Consider the following 16,855-nt stretch of genomic DNA (forward strand, 5'->3'; position numbering starts at 1 on the left):
TTAAAATGGCACTTTTCCTATTGTCTGTTTGGACTGAAGCCTCCAAACTAAGAATAATAGATGTCAATTACATTCACACTGTAGAACAAGGGGCTAGGTTTGCAAAGATGATGGTCCAAGACAAGGCTTGCAATAGGCCCGATGAGGTTGATTGGCCAATTGAGGAGTGATTAGGAAAACTTTATGAACCCCAGGCAATTTCCAAGCGTGGGGGAGCTTCAGAAGAAGCATTTAGAGAGCTTGGCACTGGCCCCTGGAATCTGGGATAACACAGAGACAGTTATGGGAAACATGCCTGAAAAAGTCTAAAAGCAAGAGTTTGGTCAGCCTAATGGCAGAGTGGAGAGTAGTTGAGACTGTTTGAAAAATGATTACACTCCTAGAGGTTAGTGACACAGTGAACCTGCCTCCTGCTGCAGGCTGCCTGCTGTCTCCACCAGCCCTGAGTCTTCTGGAAAAGGACCACTTGGGGGTGAAGGTAAGCCCAGCAGAAAGAAGCTGAATGTGAACTGGCAGAGGTCAGGGCTTGGAAGTAAAGGGCTAGGGGAGATCATTAACCTCCAGCAAGAGAAGCACTGCTGGCAACAAAGAAATTGCAGGTACATTACAGAAACCTCCCAGGAAAGGGATAACCTCATCCCTCCTCCACCTGCAACCCTGGAGGAGCCAGAGGTGGCACATTCAGTGGAAGAGAGGGAGGAGAAAAGCTATGTGAAGAAGCAGATGATCACACCCCTCCCTTAAAGCAGGTTTGAAGCCTGCCTTAGGCCTTGGCTAAGGTAATGAGAGAATTTTATAATTGGATGAAAATGTGGAGTTCTGATATTAGACTGAACCTTACATTTCATAACCTAAAAGAGATAGACATTTATTCATTCTAAGAGGAATCAGAAAACTCATGCTCCCTAGCCAAGATTTCATCCTGAATCTAGGAAAAAATGACTTAATGGAGCAAGTTTAACAGAAAGTGACAAGAAAGAATAAACTTGCTTTCTGCTTGTACCCCACTGAGTCCAGATGACAAAATACATTAGTTATAAATGTCTTGCTTTAAAAAAACAAAAATGAAATAAGACAATAACAAAATATTACTCTGAGGATAAAGCCCCAAATCCTCACATGGCATGTGTTTGTGTATCTGGCCCCTGCAAAGCTTTTGAATTTCATTTCATGCCACTCTCTACCACAGTAGCTCCAGCCACATGGCTTTCTCAAAATGCTTTAGAAATACAAGTAGCTTATCACCTCAGGTACACACTCTACCCTCCACCTTGGAATTGTTTGCCTCCTCTCATCTTCACCTGCCTAATTCCTCCTTGTTCTTAGAATGCTCTGGTTGTAAGCAACAGGCACCAGCAGAAACTTAAGCAGGAAATGAATTTATTGGAAAGGTAGGAAGTAGCTCACACAATCAAAGACTATTAAAAAAATATTGACTTTGGGACTCCCCTGGTGGTGCAGTGGATAAGACTCCACGCTCCCAATGCAAGGGGCCTGGATTTGACCCCTGATCAGGGAACTAGATCCCACATGCATGCCAAAACTAAGAGTTTGCATGCTGCAACTAAGGAGCTGGTGAGCTGCAACTAAGGAGCCCAAGAGCCACAACTAAGGAGCCTGCATGCAGCAACTAAGACCTGGTGCAACCAAATAAATAAATTAATTTAAAATATAATAATTACTTTAAAGACACAACTGGAAAATAACAGAAGCCAAAGCAATTAACATGGTAGGAAATGATGGGCAGTCTATTCTGGAAAAGGGATCATCCTCAGCTTTTTGTTTTGTTTTGTTTTGGTTTTCTGGAGAGTTACTCCCAGGTTAGGACATGTGCCCACCCCTAACTAGGGGAGGGCAGAGTGTTTGGGTACAATGAGGGAACATAAATTTCTCCAAAGAAAATCAGGACACAAGTTACACAATAATGGTAGGCAGGCAACACAACTGAAATCCACTTCGTTTAAGGACCCCTTCAATGTTTCTTCCTCTGCCAGTTAGTAGCCACAGACTCTTAAGCAGGCTATTTATAGTATCTGTGTCTCAGTTTATTAATCTTGAGATAGTAGTATAAGTATCTGTCTCATAGGTTAGCGGTGATGATTAAATTAATGAATATATGTAACCCACTGAGCAAAGTGCTAGCACATAGTGTTAGCTAATATTATTTTTTAGAAAAATTTTCCATAACCTCCCTAGTCTTTGCCAGGTTAGCCCATTATATTCTCCCATCCCATCTTGTATTTCTCCTTTGAGCACTTATCATAAGTAAACCTGTAGAATTATTTCTGTAATTTTTACTTAAATGTGTGTATCCCACTAACCTCATAAGGGCAGAAGAAACATTTATCTTTTTCACCTTGTATTCTCAATGCGTAAGTGCATAGCACAGTGTATTAGGCTGACTAATAGCTCCCAAAGATACCCAGGTCCTAATCCCTGGAAGCTGTGAATGTTACCTTATGTGGCAAAAGCAACTCCAAAGATGTGATTAAGTTAAGGATATTGAGATGGGAAGATTATCCTGGATATATGGGTGGGCCCTAAATATAATCACAAATGTCCTTATAAGAGGAAGGCAAGGGGAGATTTGACTACATAATATGAGAAGGAAATGTGACATCAAAAGCAAGAGGTTGGAATAATGCAAGGAAGGGCTCACAAGCCAAGCAATGCAGGCAACTTTCAGAAGCTTGAAAAGATGAGGGAACACATTCTCTAGAGCTTCCAGAAGGAACCAGCCCTGCCAACACCTTGACTTTAGCCCAGTGAAACTGATTCTGGACTTCTGGCTTCCAGAAATATAAGAGAATAAATTTATATTGCTTTAAGCCACCAAGTTTGTGGTAATTTGTTATGGTAGCCATAGGAACTAACACTCAGGCACTCAAAAAATATTTATTGAAAAATAAATGAGACTTAGAAAATGAACCAAAAACGTATCAATGGAAGCCAGCATAGAAGCTGATGTACAAGACTGATCTTCATGACAAACATAAGGCTGGTCCACACATCTAATAGCTCATTATCAGTACATCAGTTAAATACTGAATATCCTTGTACTCGTCAAGGTTTTTAGTTGAAAATTGAAGAAGTTATCATTGACTGGGAATGATAGGGGCCAGGAATTTATTCAAAGGGTAGCATATGTCTCAGACTCACCAGGATGATTGAAGAACCAGGTTCAAGGCCAGCCATGTATGGTGTGCGTTGCAACACAGCAGCCCTGTTGAAGATCTGCAGCCAGGAGCAACATACAAAACATGCCACATCATTGGTCTGGGGAAGACACCATTGGCTCTTCCACCAAACACAGCATTGTGTTACCAAGCACTGACTGTCACCATTATTACCGCAGTTTCTGATCTTCCTGTAGCACTGCGGCCAGAGAGTTCCCCAAGAGTCCTAAATTGCAGTATAAGGCTAGGAAAGTAAGGATTGGGCATTTTCAGTTTCTGCAGTAGGAGGCATCTCAACGTCTCAACAAGATTCAGAATGGGAACAAGGGAGATTCCCCAAACAGAAGAAGAAATGGGTCAGGTGATGGGTAACCATAAGGGAAAGATAAATACATACTACAGTCTCATATCCAAAGCTTACAGTGAACTGATTTTCAAGCATCAGACTTGAACATGAATTCACAAAACCAGAATATGCAGTCATGAATCTAATGACCTCCTGTGTTCGATCACTTCTAAATTCAAATTAAAGCAGGTAACAGAATACAGAAGATATTGAGGTTAAATATATCAATATCTAATTTGATCATTAAATGAAATGAAAATGCCTTAAGGAATTTTTAAAGACTGATTTCCTTGGTCAGATCACCAAATGGCATGAAGAAATGCCTGGTTTAATCTCTCTATCACATTGTCCCATTAGATTTAATTAAAGCCGTATCAACTACCTGCCAAAAAAATAAGTAATACCTTATTTGGGGCAACCAGACAACTAGAGTTTGGGGTAAATATTAGATGTCATTATAATAAAGGGAGAATAAAAATCCCAGACCTTAGATTATCAGAGTCTACCACTTAAAATAGCCATACAACTAGTATTTTGCCTTCTTCTGTATCAGGCTATGTGCTAAGCACTGGGAGTTTCTTTTGTTTTGGTTTTTAATGATTAATGAGGAATCCCTGAAAGAATTTATATTCTGCAGAGGAGTTAAGGAATAAAGACATGTAAATAAACTAATTATAAATAAATAAACTAATTATAATAATAATAAGTTGTAACAGGTGATCTAACAGATGTGCTATGGGTTGAATTGAGCCCACCCCCCCCCCAAAATTTATATGTTGAAGCCCTAGCTCCCATTACTTCCGAATGTGACCTGATTTGGAAATGGGATCATTGCTGATGTAATTAGTTAAGATGAGATCAAACTGGAGTAGGATGGGTCCCTAATTCAATATGACTGCTGTCCTGATAAAAAGAACACCATGTGAAAAGACAGACAAACACACAGGGAGAAAGCCATGTGAACACTGGAGTTATGCTACCACAAGTCAAAGAACTATGGCCACTCGTGCTCCCGCAGTGTCCATGGCCACGCCTTTTTCCGCAACCGATTTTGCACGCACGTGCCGCGGAGTGCACTACGTGCAGTGACGTGAAGAAGCCCCGCCCCACCCAGCAGGCTACAGCCGTTTGGGAACCCGAGACTCTTAAAACAGCAGAGCAACTTTTTCCAGGAAAGATGACAGACCAGGTGTGCACCTTTCTTTTCAAAAAGCCTGGGCGAAAAGGGGCTACAGGTCTCAGAAAGCGCCCGATCTGCCACCAAGAGTCCGGAGACGACAGCAGCAGCAGTGATGAAGGCAGCGCTGTGGTTAGCCGGAAAAAGAAGCGGGCGACCCACAATCCGATGATACAGAAGACCCCTGGCAGTGGTAAACAGAAGGCAGCTTATGGTGACCAGAGTAGCCAGGAGGAGGAGAAGGAGCCCGAGAGTCTCGGCGTGGTGTATAAGTCCACTCGCTCAGGGAAACCCGTGGGGCCAGAGGATATGGGTGCGACTGCTGTCTACGAGCTAGACACAGAGAAGGAGCGCGACGCACAAGCCATCTTTGAGCGCAGCCAGAAGATCCAGGAGGAGCTGAGGCACAAGGAAGATGACAAGATCTATCGGGGAATCAATAATTATCAGAAGTACATGAAGCCCAAGGATACATCTATGGGCAATGCTTCCTCCAAGATGGTGAGGAAAGGCCCCATCCGAGCTCCCGAGCATCTGCGTGCCACCGTGCGCTGGGATTACCAGCCCGACGTTTGTAAGGACTACAAGGAGACTGGCTTTTGCGGCTTTGGAGACAGCTGCAAATTCCTCCATGACCGTTCAGATTACAAACATGGCTGGCAGATCGAACGTGAGCTTGACGAGGGTCGCTATGATATCCATAAGGATGAAAACTATGAAGTGGGAAGCGACGAGGTGTAAATACAGTTCAAGTGTTTCATCCGTCGCCAGACGTTCCAAAACCCAGTTGTCACCAACTGCAGGCTGTAAGGCCAACTGGCCCGAGGCAGGGGAACACAATCAGACTCACAAGTTGCATCAGACCGAAACTTTCCGGACCACCCAGTTCCAGAAACTGACCTGGAGACTTTCCGGACCACCCAGTTCCAGGAACTGACCTGGGGACTTTCCACCCGGCCCAGCCTTCCCGCCTTTCGAGGGGCGGGACTAACGGTCCCAAGACTGATGCAACCAGCACCAGATATTGCCGCGATACCCGAAGAGACCACCAAATAAGGAATAACCTGCACCCTCCCGGATTCACCACACCCCTTTCCCTTCTTCCCCTATAAATTCTGCCCAAACCCTCGCACGGGCACGACTTCCCTGGCCCCTTTCTCTCGGACCAGTGAACCTCACCCAGGAGCGTTCCCAAATAAAGCTTGTTTAAGCTCTCCTCCGTCTTTGTTGCCGTTCCTTACATTTGGTGCCGAAACCTGGGAGGGGTACCAAGCCCCGCGGGTTACCACGCGGGCCGCTCCTCCCCTCCCCCAGGAGACAACCAGGGAACCTCTACTCATCCACCCGATCCGGCAGAAAACGGGGTAAGTTCCCCTCCCTTGTTCCCTCCGACCCTCAGAGTCCCTGCCCACCGGACTCTCTGTCATTAATTGCGGCCGCGTCAGGGATTCCTCCGTCCTCTCTCCGGGCCTCGGGCAACTGTGGAGACGTCCCAATCACCTGACCGCCCTCTGACCTGCCGTGAATTGGAGACTGAGACCAGGGACGCCTCTCTCCCTCTCCATTCACTCAGGGACAGACTAGGGGTCATGGGAACCTCAAAATCGAAACCAGATCCTAAGACGCCCCTGGGGTGTCTCCTAGCCAATTTTACAGCCCTCCGCTTCTCCCAAGATCTCCGTTGCCGACGGCTTATTTTCTATTCCACTGTGGCCTGGCCACAATATCCTCTAGACAATCAATTCAAATGGCCTCCTGAAGGGACTTTCGATTTTAACATCCTCCGTGATCTAGATAATTACTGCCGCAGGACGGGCAAATGGTCTGAGGTCCCCTATGTCCAGGCCTTCTGGTATTTACGCTCCCGCCCTTCCCTCTGCGTCAATTGTTCCACTTCCCAGATCCTTCTTGCCAAACAGACATCTCCTACATCCAAGCCCCTAATTTCCTTTGACGATGACCCCTCTCCACTAGCCGACCCTCCCGAATCTCTCACCTCTCCCCCCTCCAGAATCCTCTCCATCCTCCACCCTACCCTGAAGCGGTCCCTCCTCCTCCCGAACCTGCTCCGGCCCATCCAGCCGCTCCCCCGCCTCCCTCAACGGTTTCTCCTCCCACGCCCCTTGCTTCGCCAGTTAGTGCACATACACGCTCTCACGACTCCCAAGATCCAAATCTCCTCTGCCCTCTGAGGGAGGTAGCAGGAGCGGAAGGATTAGTTAGAGTTCATGTTCCCTTTTCCCTCCAAGGTCTCTCTCAAATAGAAAAGCGATTAGGCTCCTTTTCTGCCAACTCTTCCCGCTACATCAAAGAATTTCGCTACCTCTCTCAAGCTTACGATCTAACCTGGCACGATATCTTTGTGATCCTATCTTCTACCCTGAACCCTGATGAGAGGGAAAGAATTCAAACTGCTGCCCGAAACCATGCAGATCAGGTTCACCTTACTGACAACTCCATGCCTGTCGGAGCGACTGCCATACCTGGCACCGATCCAGGCTGGACTTAGCAGGATGGCCAAGATGGCCGTCGTAAACGCGACCTCATGATCCAATGCCTCCTGGCTGGCATGCAGGCTGCCGCTCATAAGGTAGTCCATTTTGAAAAACTAAAAGAGATAATCCAAGAACCTAACGAAAATCCAGCTATCTTTCTCAATCGCCTTACAGAGGCCTTAACTCGCTACACCCGGCTGGTTCCCGACACCCCGGCAGGGGCAACGGTCCTAGCCACCCATTTTATTACCCAATCAGCCCCGGACATCCGAAAGAAATTAAAACGGGCAGAAGACGGCCCTCAGACCCCTACTCGAGATCTGGTAAAGATGGCCTTTAAAGTCTATAATGGCCATGAGGATTTGGCAGAATCCAGCCGGCAGGCTTGGATCCTCCAAACCCAAGGTCTTGTAGCTGCCCTAAGGCCTGCCATCTCCCATGGATCACAGCATCCAAGGAATCCACAAAAGGCAACCCCGCCGGGGGCCTGCTTCAAATGCGGAAAAGAAGGCCACTGGGCTCGCCAATGTCCCAATCCCCGACCTCCTTCTAAGCCCTGTCCCAGCTGCGGGCTAACGGGCCACTGGAAGAGTGACTGCCCTATGACTGGCCCTCCCTCAGCGTCTCCACGCGGGGGGCAAGCCGACCCAATGGCATTACCACTCGAACTGCTGGGATTGGCTGACGACTGACGGCGCCCGGACTCGAAGACCCCCATCACCCTCGCCGAGGCCAGGGTAACGCTACAGGTAGCGGGTAAGTCCATCTCATTTCTGGTGGACACGGGGGCTACCTATTCGGTCCTGCCTACCTATTCCGGGCCAGTTTCTCCTTCCCAGATCTCGGTCATGGGTACTGATGGCAAACCGTCCTTCCCACTCCAGACTGGTCCACTCCCATGTCATATCGAAGGACTCCCTTTTACTCATTCCTTCTTAGTCATACCATCCCGCCCAGTTCCCTTGCTAGGCCGAGATGTCCTTTTCCACTTAGGGGCCTCCCTCCAGCTGGTTAGACTTGACCCTAAGGTCCCCTCCTCCCAACTCCTGCTTCCTCTACTCGGCCTGTCTCTAGAACCCTCCCCCTCCTATTCCCCTCTTCCAATCACACCGAACCCAATTAATCCCCAAGTTTGGGATACTTCTAAGCCCATAACAGCAACATACCATTCCCCCGTCCTCATCTGCCTAAAGGACCCCTCCAAATTTCCATCAAGGCCCCAATCTCCCATCTATGAGACTCACCTTAGGGGCCTACAACCTATTATCACCAGACTCCTAAACCAGGGACTCCTTATCCCCACTGATTCTCCCTGCAACACCCCCATCCTGCCTGTCCGCAAGGCCTCTGGGGATTACCACCTGGTCCAGGACCTCCGACTAATCAATGAGGCCATAATTCCTCTCCACCCAGTAGAACCAAACCCATACACCTTGCTCTCCCATATCCCCCCATCCACAACCCACTTTACGGTTCTGGATCTCAAAGATGCCTTTTTCACTATCCCCCTACATCCCGACTCCTATTTCCTCTTCGCTTTTACCTGGACGGATCCGGATACTCATACTTCCAGTCAGCTCACCTGGACAGTTCTTCCCCAGGGCTTCTGCCACAGTCCTCACCTCTTCGGTCAGGCGCTGGCACGGGACCTCACTTCCTGCTCCCTTGCCCCCAGCACACTCCTTCAATATGTAGATGGCCTCCTCCTTTGTAGCCCGTCTCTCAGCCTCTCAAGACAACATACTGCAGATCTCCTCAATTACCTTGGCTCTCGCGGTTATCGGGTCTCCCCAGCCAAGGCTGTTATCTGTATCTTCTGTAACCTACCTGGGGCTCCACCTTACCCCTACCACAAAAGGTCTAACAGCCGACCGCACCCGGATTATCCGTGAACTCCAGCCTCCTGAAACAGCGGAACGAATTCTCTCCTTTTTGGGCCTTATAGGATTTTTCCGGCACTGGATCCCTAACTTTGCTCTCCTCGCTAAACCCTTATATCTAGCCGCTAAAGAAACCCCTCAAGGACCCCTCACCTCTCCTTCCGCCGTTCGACAGGACTTTCTCACCCTCTGTAACGCTCTGATATCTTCTCCTCCCCCTTCTCTGCCCAACCCAAACCGACCTTTTCACATTTTTGTGGATGAACGGGCCGGAATAGCCACTGGACTCCTTGCCCAGCCTGTAGGGCCTTCCTACCGCCCCGTGGCTTACCTCTCCAAACAGCTAGACCCAACCATTCGGGGATGGCAACCATGCCTTCGGGACCTAGCAGCGGCAGCCGAGCTGACCAAACAAACACTCAAACTGACTCTGGCCCACCCACTAACCGTGTTTTCCTCCCACCGGCTGGTCGACCTTCTAGGCCACAAGTCTCTCTCCCTCCTGGGCCCCTCCCGCATCCAGGAGTTCCACCTACTGTTCATTGAAAACCCTGCTATCTCCCTCGACCTCTTCCCCTGCCTAAACCCGGCCTCCCTCTTGCTTATCTCCGATACCGATACCGGGACCTCCCCTTCCCAATCCTGCCCCCAAGTCGTAGAGGCCCTCAGCCCGCCGAGAGAGGGACTCTTTGACACCCCTCGTTTCAAACCCGGACCACACCCTCTTTGTAGATGGCAGCTCAATACTCGGTCCTGACAGACGCCGACGGGCAGCCTATGCGGTGGTAACTATCTCAACTATTATCGAGGCTAACAGCCTCCCAGAAGGGACAACCTCTCAAAGGGCTGAACTGATAGCACTCACGCGGGCCCTTGACCTCTCTAAGGGCCAAAGGGCCATCTTTCTCCCTATGGTCGCAGGCATTTCCCTCGCCTCCTCTCGTTGCTGCGGGCATCGGGGGAGGAGCCCTAACACACAGTGTCTCAACATCCCGTGACCTAGAACAGAAACTCCAGCTAGCCATCGAGGCTTCTGCCACCTCCATCACCTCCCTCCAGCGCCAGATCACCTCAGTAGCCCGAGTCGCTCTCCAGAATCAACGAGCCCTTGATCTCCTGACGGCCGACAAAGGAGGTACCTGCCTCTTCCTACAGGAGGAATGCTGCTATTACATCAATGAAACAGGACTCATCGAAGACAACGTAAACGCCCTCCATCGCTTAAGAGAAGAACTTCAACGAAAACACCAACAGTCCGCCTCCCCAGTCCCCGATTGGTGGCGGTCCACCCTCTATACCTGGCTAACACCAATCTTAGGCCCCTTAATTCTCATCTGTATCTTGCTCACGTTTGCTCCCTGTTTTCTTAGGTTCCTTCGCAGGCACATGGAGGAAGTCTCTCGGGTGGCCACAAACCAAATGCTCCTCGGCCCTTACACCTTGCTTCCTACAGAACCCCCCAATGGTTTCCCTTAAGCCTTGGACCTCTGGTCGCCCGACTCCCCTTTCGACGCCCCCATTCAGCAAGAAGTAGCCAGAGATCAGAACGCCGCCCCATTACACCAAAGATGTCGGGATGTAAGGCCAGCTGGCCCGAGGCAGGGGAACACAATCAGACTCACAGGTTGCATCAGACCGAAACTTTCCGGACCACCCAGTTCCAGAAACTGACCTGGAGACTTTCCGGACCACCCAGTTCCAGGAACTGACCTGGGGACTTTCCACCCGGCCCAGCCTTCCCGCCTTTCGAGGGGCAGGACTAACAGTCCCAAGACTGAGGCAACCGGCACCGGATATTGCCACGATACCCAAAGAGATCACCAAATAAGGAATAACCTGCACCCTCCCGGATTCACCACACCCCTTTCCCTTCTTCCCCTATAAATTCTGCCCAAACCCTCGCCCGGGCGCGACTTCTCTGTTCCCTTTCTCTCGCATCAGTGAACCTCGCCCGGGAGTGTTCCCAAATAAAGCTTGTTTAAGCTCTCCTCCGTCTTTGGTGCCGTTCCTTACACAGGCATTATTTCTGTGAGAGCTGTGCGCTGCAGCATTTCTGCACCACCCCGTGCTCTGTCTGTGACCAGCAGACCAATGGCATCTTCAATCCAGCGAAAGAATTGATTGCTAAACTAAAGAAGCATAGAGCTGCAGAAGAGGGTGGTGCTTCTGATTTCCCAGAGGACCCCGATGAGGGTCCAATTCCCATTACTTAATTTTCCCATTATTCTCAAATCAAATGTTTTGGGGGGGGGGGAGTCCTTCCCTAGTACCTTCAGAGAGGGCGTGGCCTTGTCACACCTTAATCTGTCTTCTAGCCTACAGAACTGTGAGATAATAAATTTCTATTGTTCTGGGCCACTCAGTTGTTGGTACTTTGCTATGACAGTCCTGAATCCACTGAAGTTGCAGCATAGAAAATCAATATACAAAAATCAGTCACATTTTTATACACTAACAATGAACTATCAGAAAGAGACAATAAGCAAACAATCCCATTTGAAATACAGTCAATAGAATAAAATACTTAGGAATAAATTCAACGAAAATGGTGAAAGATCTGTACACTGAAACCAATAAGACATTAATAAAAATAGTTGAAGATGACACAAATAAGTGGAAAGATATTCCATGCTCAAGGATCAGAAGAATTATTATTGTTAAAACCTCCATACCACCTAAAGTGATCCACAGATTCTATGCACTCCCTATCAAGTTTCCAATGGCATTTTTCACAGAATAGAATTAACAAATCTAAAATTTGTATGGAACCACAGAAGAACCCAAATAGGCAAAGCAATCTTAAGAAAGAAGAACAAAGCTGGAAGCATTGCATGTCCTGATTTCAAACTATAGTACAAAGCTATAGTAATCAAAACAGTATAGTATTGGCATAAGAACAGACACAAAAATCAATGGAACAGAATAGAGACCCCAGAAATAAACCCATGCATATATGGTCAATTAATTTACAACAAAAGAGCCAAGAATATACAATGAGAAATGATAGTCTTTGCAATAAATGGTGTTGGAAGACTGAATAGCTACATGCAAAAGAATGAAATTGGATCCCTATCTTACCATACACAAAAATCAACTCAAAATGGATTAAAGACTTAAGCATTAAAGACCTGAAATCATAAAACTCCTAGAAGAAAACAAAGGGAGAAATGTTTTGACATTAATTTTGATGATGATTTCTCAGATATGACACCAAAAGCACATGCAACAAAATCAGAAGTAGATAAGTGGACTACATCAAACTAAAAAGTTTCTTCACAGCAAAGGAATCAGCCAACAAAATAAAAAGATAACCTACTAAATGGGAGAAAATATATCTGAAAAGGGTTAATATCCAAAATATATAAGGAACTACTCAATAGCAAAGAAAACAATTTGATTTAAAAATGGGTAAAGGGGGCTTCCCTGGTGGCACAGTGGTTGAGAGTCCACCTGCCGATGCAGGGGACACGGGTTCGTGCCCCGGTCCATGAAGATCCCACATGCCGCGAAGCGGCTGGGCCTGTGAGCCATGGCCGCTGAGCCTGCGCGTCCGGAGCCTGTGCTCCGCAACAGGAGAGGCCACAACAGTGAGAGGCCCGCGTATCGCAAAAAAAAAAAAAAAAAAAAAAAAAAAAATGGGTAAAGGAACTGAATAGATATGACAAACAACTGACCAACAGGTATATGAAAAAGTGCTCAGTACCACTAATCATCAGGAAAATACAAATCAAGACCACAGTGAGACACCTCACACCTGTTGTAATAGCTATTATGAAAGACAAGAGATAACAAGTGTTGGGAGGGTGTGGAGAAAAGCAAAGTCTTGTACACTGTTAGTGGGAATGTAAATTGACACAGCCTTTATTACTCTTATTACAAATAAAGAAGGCAGAAGGAAACTTTTGGAGGTGATGGACATGTTTATGGCATATATTGTGATGGTGGTTTTATGGATGTATATCTCCAAACTCATCAAGTTGTGTATATTAAATATGTAAAAATTTTCTACATCAATCATACTTCAATCAGGGGTTTAAAAAATATAATCTGAAGATATAACTCACTCCACCATCCTCAACAAATAAGCAGAAACGATACAATAATTACTAACATAGGACCACACAAAATGCAAAATGTAGACTTAGTGCAGCTTTAATAATTACAAATTAGGCATTCTTGTTGACAGACTACATTCTCAAACTAAATCAGGAAGGACATTTTTGTAATTTGGAAAATTTATAGCTAATGACATAGAGTTCCCAAAACACATTCTAAGTTTAAAAATGTCTAGCACAAATGTCTACATGGTTCATTCATTAATTCCACAAATATTTATTGAGAGAAGCTTTGTGTTAGGCATTGACCATGACAATAGATAAAGCTTTGCATAAAAATATTGCCAAGTAAGAAAGATATATTAGCTATACAATAAATGGAAACATTTATGCATTTAGACTGCTAGGCAACTACTTCATTTTTTTTTACGTTAAAGAGTTCGTTCATACCCAAATTAATCTATAAGTCCAAATACAGTGCTAATCAAAATCATAACATAGTTTTTTACAGAACTTATAGCAATTCTAAAATTCATATGCAAGACTAAAGTGTCAAGAATAATCATAATTATTCTGGGAGAAAGGATGGGAGACTTACTAGATCTTAGGATATATAAAGCCATAGTAATGAAGACAGTACTGTTTTGCTTCAAAGAGGAGCAATATACTAAGGAAACAAAAATATTAGAAACAGACCTATACACATATGGAAATGTGATATAAGACAAAACTGGTATTTCAGATTCCTGGGAAAAGAACAGACATTCAGTAAATTGTGTTGGAACCATTGGCTTTCTATATAAATTAAATTATATCCCCTTATCACATCATATATGAATTTTTATAAGTTCCAGATGGATGAGAGACCTTAATGAAAGAAGCAAAATTTTACAGCTATTAAGGAAAATACATGCTTCTATGACTTTATGGAAGTATTTCTTTGGTTATACATAAACTTGACCACATCAAAATTAAAACCTCTGTAAGACCAAAGCCACAATAAACAAAATTAAAAGTCAACCCACAGTTTGGGTATAGATCTTTGTAGCATATGTAACAAAGAGTTAATTATATGAAAGGATGATGTTAGGAAAACCAAGACTTGGCTGAGAAAAACAGATCCAAGAAACACACATTCAAGATCAGAAACCTCCAGCTGTCACTCCCTTCAGAGCTTGTACAGAGACGCAGTTTCAACAAAACTGACACCACCTTTCCCCTAAACCTCTGATTTATATGTGGACGAAAGGAAGTTATGAGCTGTCTTTTGTTTGTAAATAGAAGCTATTTTTCCTTCTTTCCCCTCTCTCTAAGGGAAGGGAAGGAGGGGCTTCCTATCCCCCAAACCAAGGGAACACTCAAGACAATGATTGGTAAAGTTTGACGATGGCTGCAAGAAGGTCATATTGATATTTTGCTTCTGGTAGGATGTTTACTTAGCCACTGAACTTGATGATCTTCCTTGCACTAGTGGAGTAGGAGAAGAGACGATTGGGAATGAAGGCACGGTGGGAGCCCACAGGGCAGAAGAAGGAAGTTCAGGACTCCTGGATCCCAAACCTGCATTCCAGTTTCCTCAGATTTGGGCTACAGTCTTGCCGGTGATGGTTACATCATAAAGCAAACAGGCACTCAGTTCAAAAAAATATTCTTTAAAGCTATCAATTGAGGATCAGTGGAAGATATAGCCAATCATGAAAGGAACCCACAATGCCTTCAAAGTCTGCTTGAGAAGAGACCATCATCAGCTGAATCTGTGGGAACCATTATCTTGTCCTATGGAGTCCACAGACATCAATCTCAAACACCATTTAAGGCCAACCAAGGAAAGAACTAAGCCTCAACACTTCAGGAGCATGAAGCAGGGCAGAATCTGCCTCACATCACTCCTGCCTGTCAACATCCCATGTGTGTTGAGATTACACGTGTCCCATACGCACCGACACATACTGTTCCAAACTCCTACCCCCTGCAAGTCTCACCTATTTAGGAGGGAGAGCTAGAGGATTATTTATTTATTTTTTGGCTGCGTTGCTGCACGCTCTTTCTCTAGTTGCGGCAAGCGGGGACTACTTTTCATTGTGGTGCACGGGCTTCTCATTGCATTGGCTTCTCTTGTGGAGCACGGGCTCTAGGCGCGTGGGCTTCAGTAGTTGTAGCACGCAGGCTCAGTAGTTCTGGTTCACGGGCTCTAGAGCGCAGGCTCAGTAGTTGTGGCACATGGGCTTAGTTGTTCCATGACATGTGGGATCTTCCAGGACCAGAGCTCGAACCCGTGTCCCCTGCATTGGCAGGCAGATTCTTAACTACTGTGCCACCAGGGAAGTTCCTAGAGAATTTTTTAATCGAATAAGAGACTTTGATTTTAAAACACTCAGGAATAAATTTTAGAAAATGTTAAGAGTCTGTGCTAATAATGGAATGCAGCTGAAAAGTAACGCAGATGCTGAGATATTGTCCTAGTGGAAAACGAGGCTTCAACATAGTACAGTTGGTAGCAGTTGACGAAAAAAATAAAAGCATTTGAGTTTATACCTTGATGAGTCAAGTTTCCTCACAAAAACACTAGAAACGTGTATCCATAGTATATAAAGAATACTTTCTAATTAATACAAGAAAAGAATGCCCACAAGAAAAATGGGTATTTTCATCATCTAAACTTAGTGGCTCAAAACTAGTCATCATTTCTTTGCTTTTGAGTCTGCGATTTTGGCAGGGCCCCAGTGGAAACAGCTTGTCTCTACTCCTTGTGACATTTGCCATGGCTGGAAAGTCAGAGGTGACTTCTTCATATGTCTGGCACTTCAGCTAGGATGGCTGGAACAGCAGGGAGACTAGAGGGACATCTCTCCTCATGGCCTCTCCACGTAGCTAGACTGGACTTCCTCACAGCATGGCAGTCTCAGAGTAGTTGGATCTCTTACATAGTAGCTGGCTTCCTCCAAAAAGCAAAAGTAGAGCTTGCCTTGTTTTCTTAGGCCCAGACTGGCACCATGTCAATTCTGCCACATTCTATTATTCATCCAAGAGAAAGGTGCCCTCATTGTCCCAAGACATAAAGATGTTCATCACAGCATTGTTTGCAATAGTAAAATACTGGAAACAACCCAAATGCCTAATCAGTAATGTTTAGATGAATAAAATACGTTATATTCATATAGTGAACAGACGAAACTTAATAAATGGATCAATATGCATCCACAAGACTAGATCTAAAAACAATGTTGAGTGAGAAAAGATCGTTAAGAAATCATACACTATGAAACAAATTATATAATTTTTTAAAAAACACAAACTAGAACTACATATGTTTGCATATATATAGTGAAAGTATTAAATCATGGACTGTAAGGACACACACCAAAATCAAGATGGTAATTGCCTCCAGGAAAGAAGAGAAAAACAGTGTTCTGAGAAAGGACAAAGTAGAATTCAACTTTATTTGTAATGTTTCAACCATTTTATTTTTTAAATCTGGTGGAAATATGATGACATTTTTGATGGTTTTTTTACTATATTAGTCTGGAATATTCTGAAGCTTAAATCCTCTTCAAATTTTAAAAAACTTTGAGTTACCATGTATTAAAATTGCTAATCTAGGAGGTAGGTCCAAGATACTTAATTTGGATACTTCAGTCAAAAGCTATGAAGGGTCTGAGATTTTATTCTATTTATAAGCTAACAATGTAGCCTGCCACAGTTTCACGTATGCTAACAGAACACATG

The 16,855-nt window shown here is 45.2% G+C and overlaps 1 protein-coding gene across 1 annotated transcript; it reads left to right on the forward strand.

Annotated features, from left to right (window-relative positions):
• The first annotated feature begins 367 nt into the window (after positions 1 to 367).
• LOC136127001 (E3 ubiquitin-protein ligase RNF113A-like) lies at positions 368 to 11,287 on the forward strand. The gene is given in 4 exon segments (XM_065882428.1): positions 368 to 478; positions 1,327 to 1,391; positions 4,609 to 5,502; positions 11,092 to 11,287. Coding segments are annotated over 4 exon segments (1,266 nt in total).
• Positions 11,288 to 16,855: the final 5,568 nt, after the last annotated feature.

The sequence above is a fragment of the Phocoena phocoena genome, chromosome 8 (assembly GCF_963924675.1).
Source record: "Phocoena phocoena chromosome 8, mPhoPho1.1, whole genome shotgun sequence".
Lineage (NCBI taxonomy): Eukaryota > Metazoa > Chordata > Mammalia > Artiodactyla > Phocoenidae > Phocoena > Phocoena phocoena.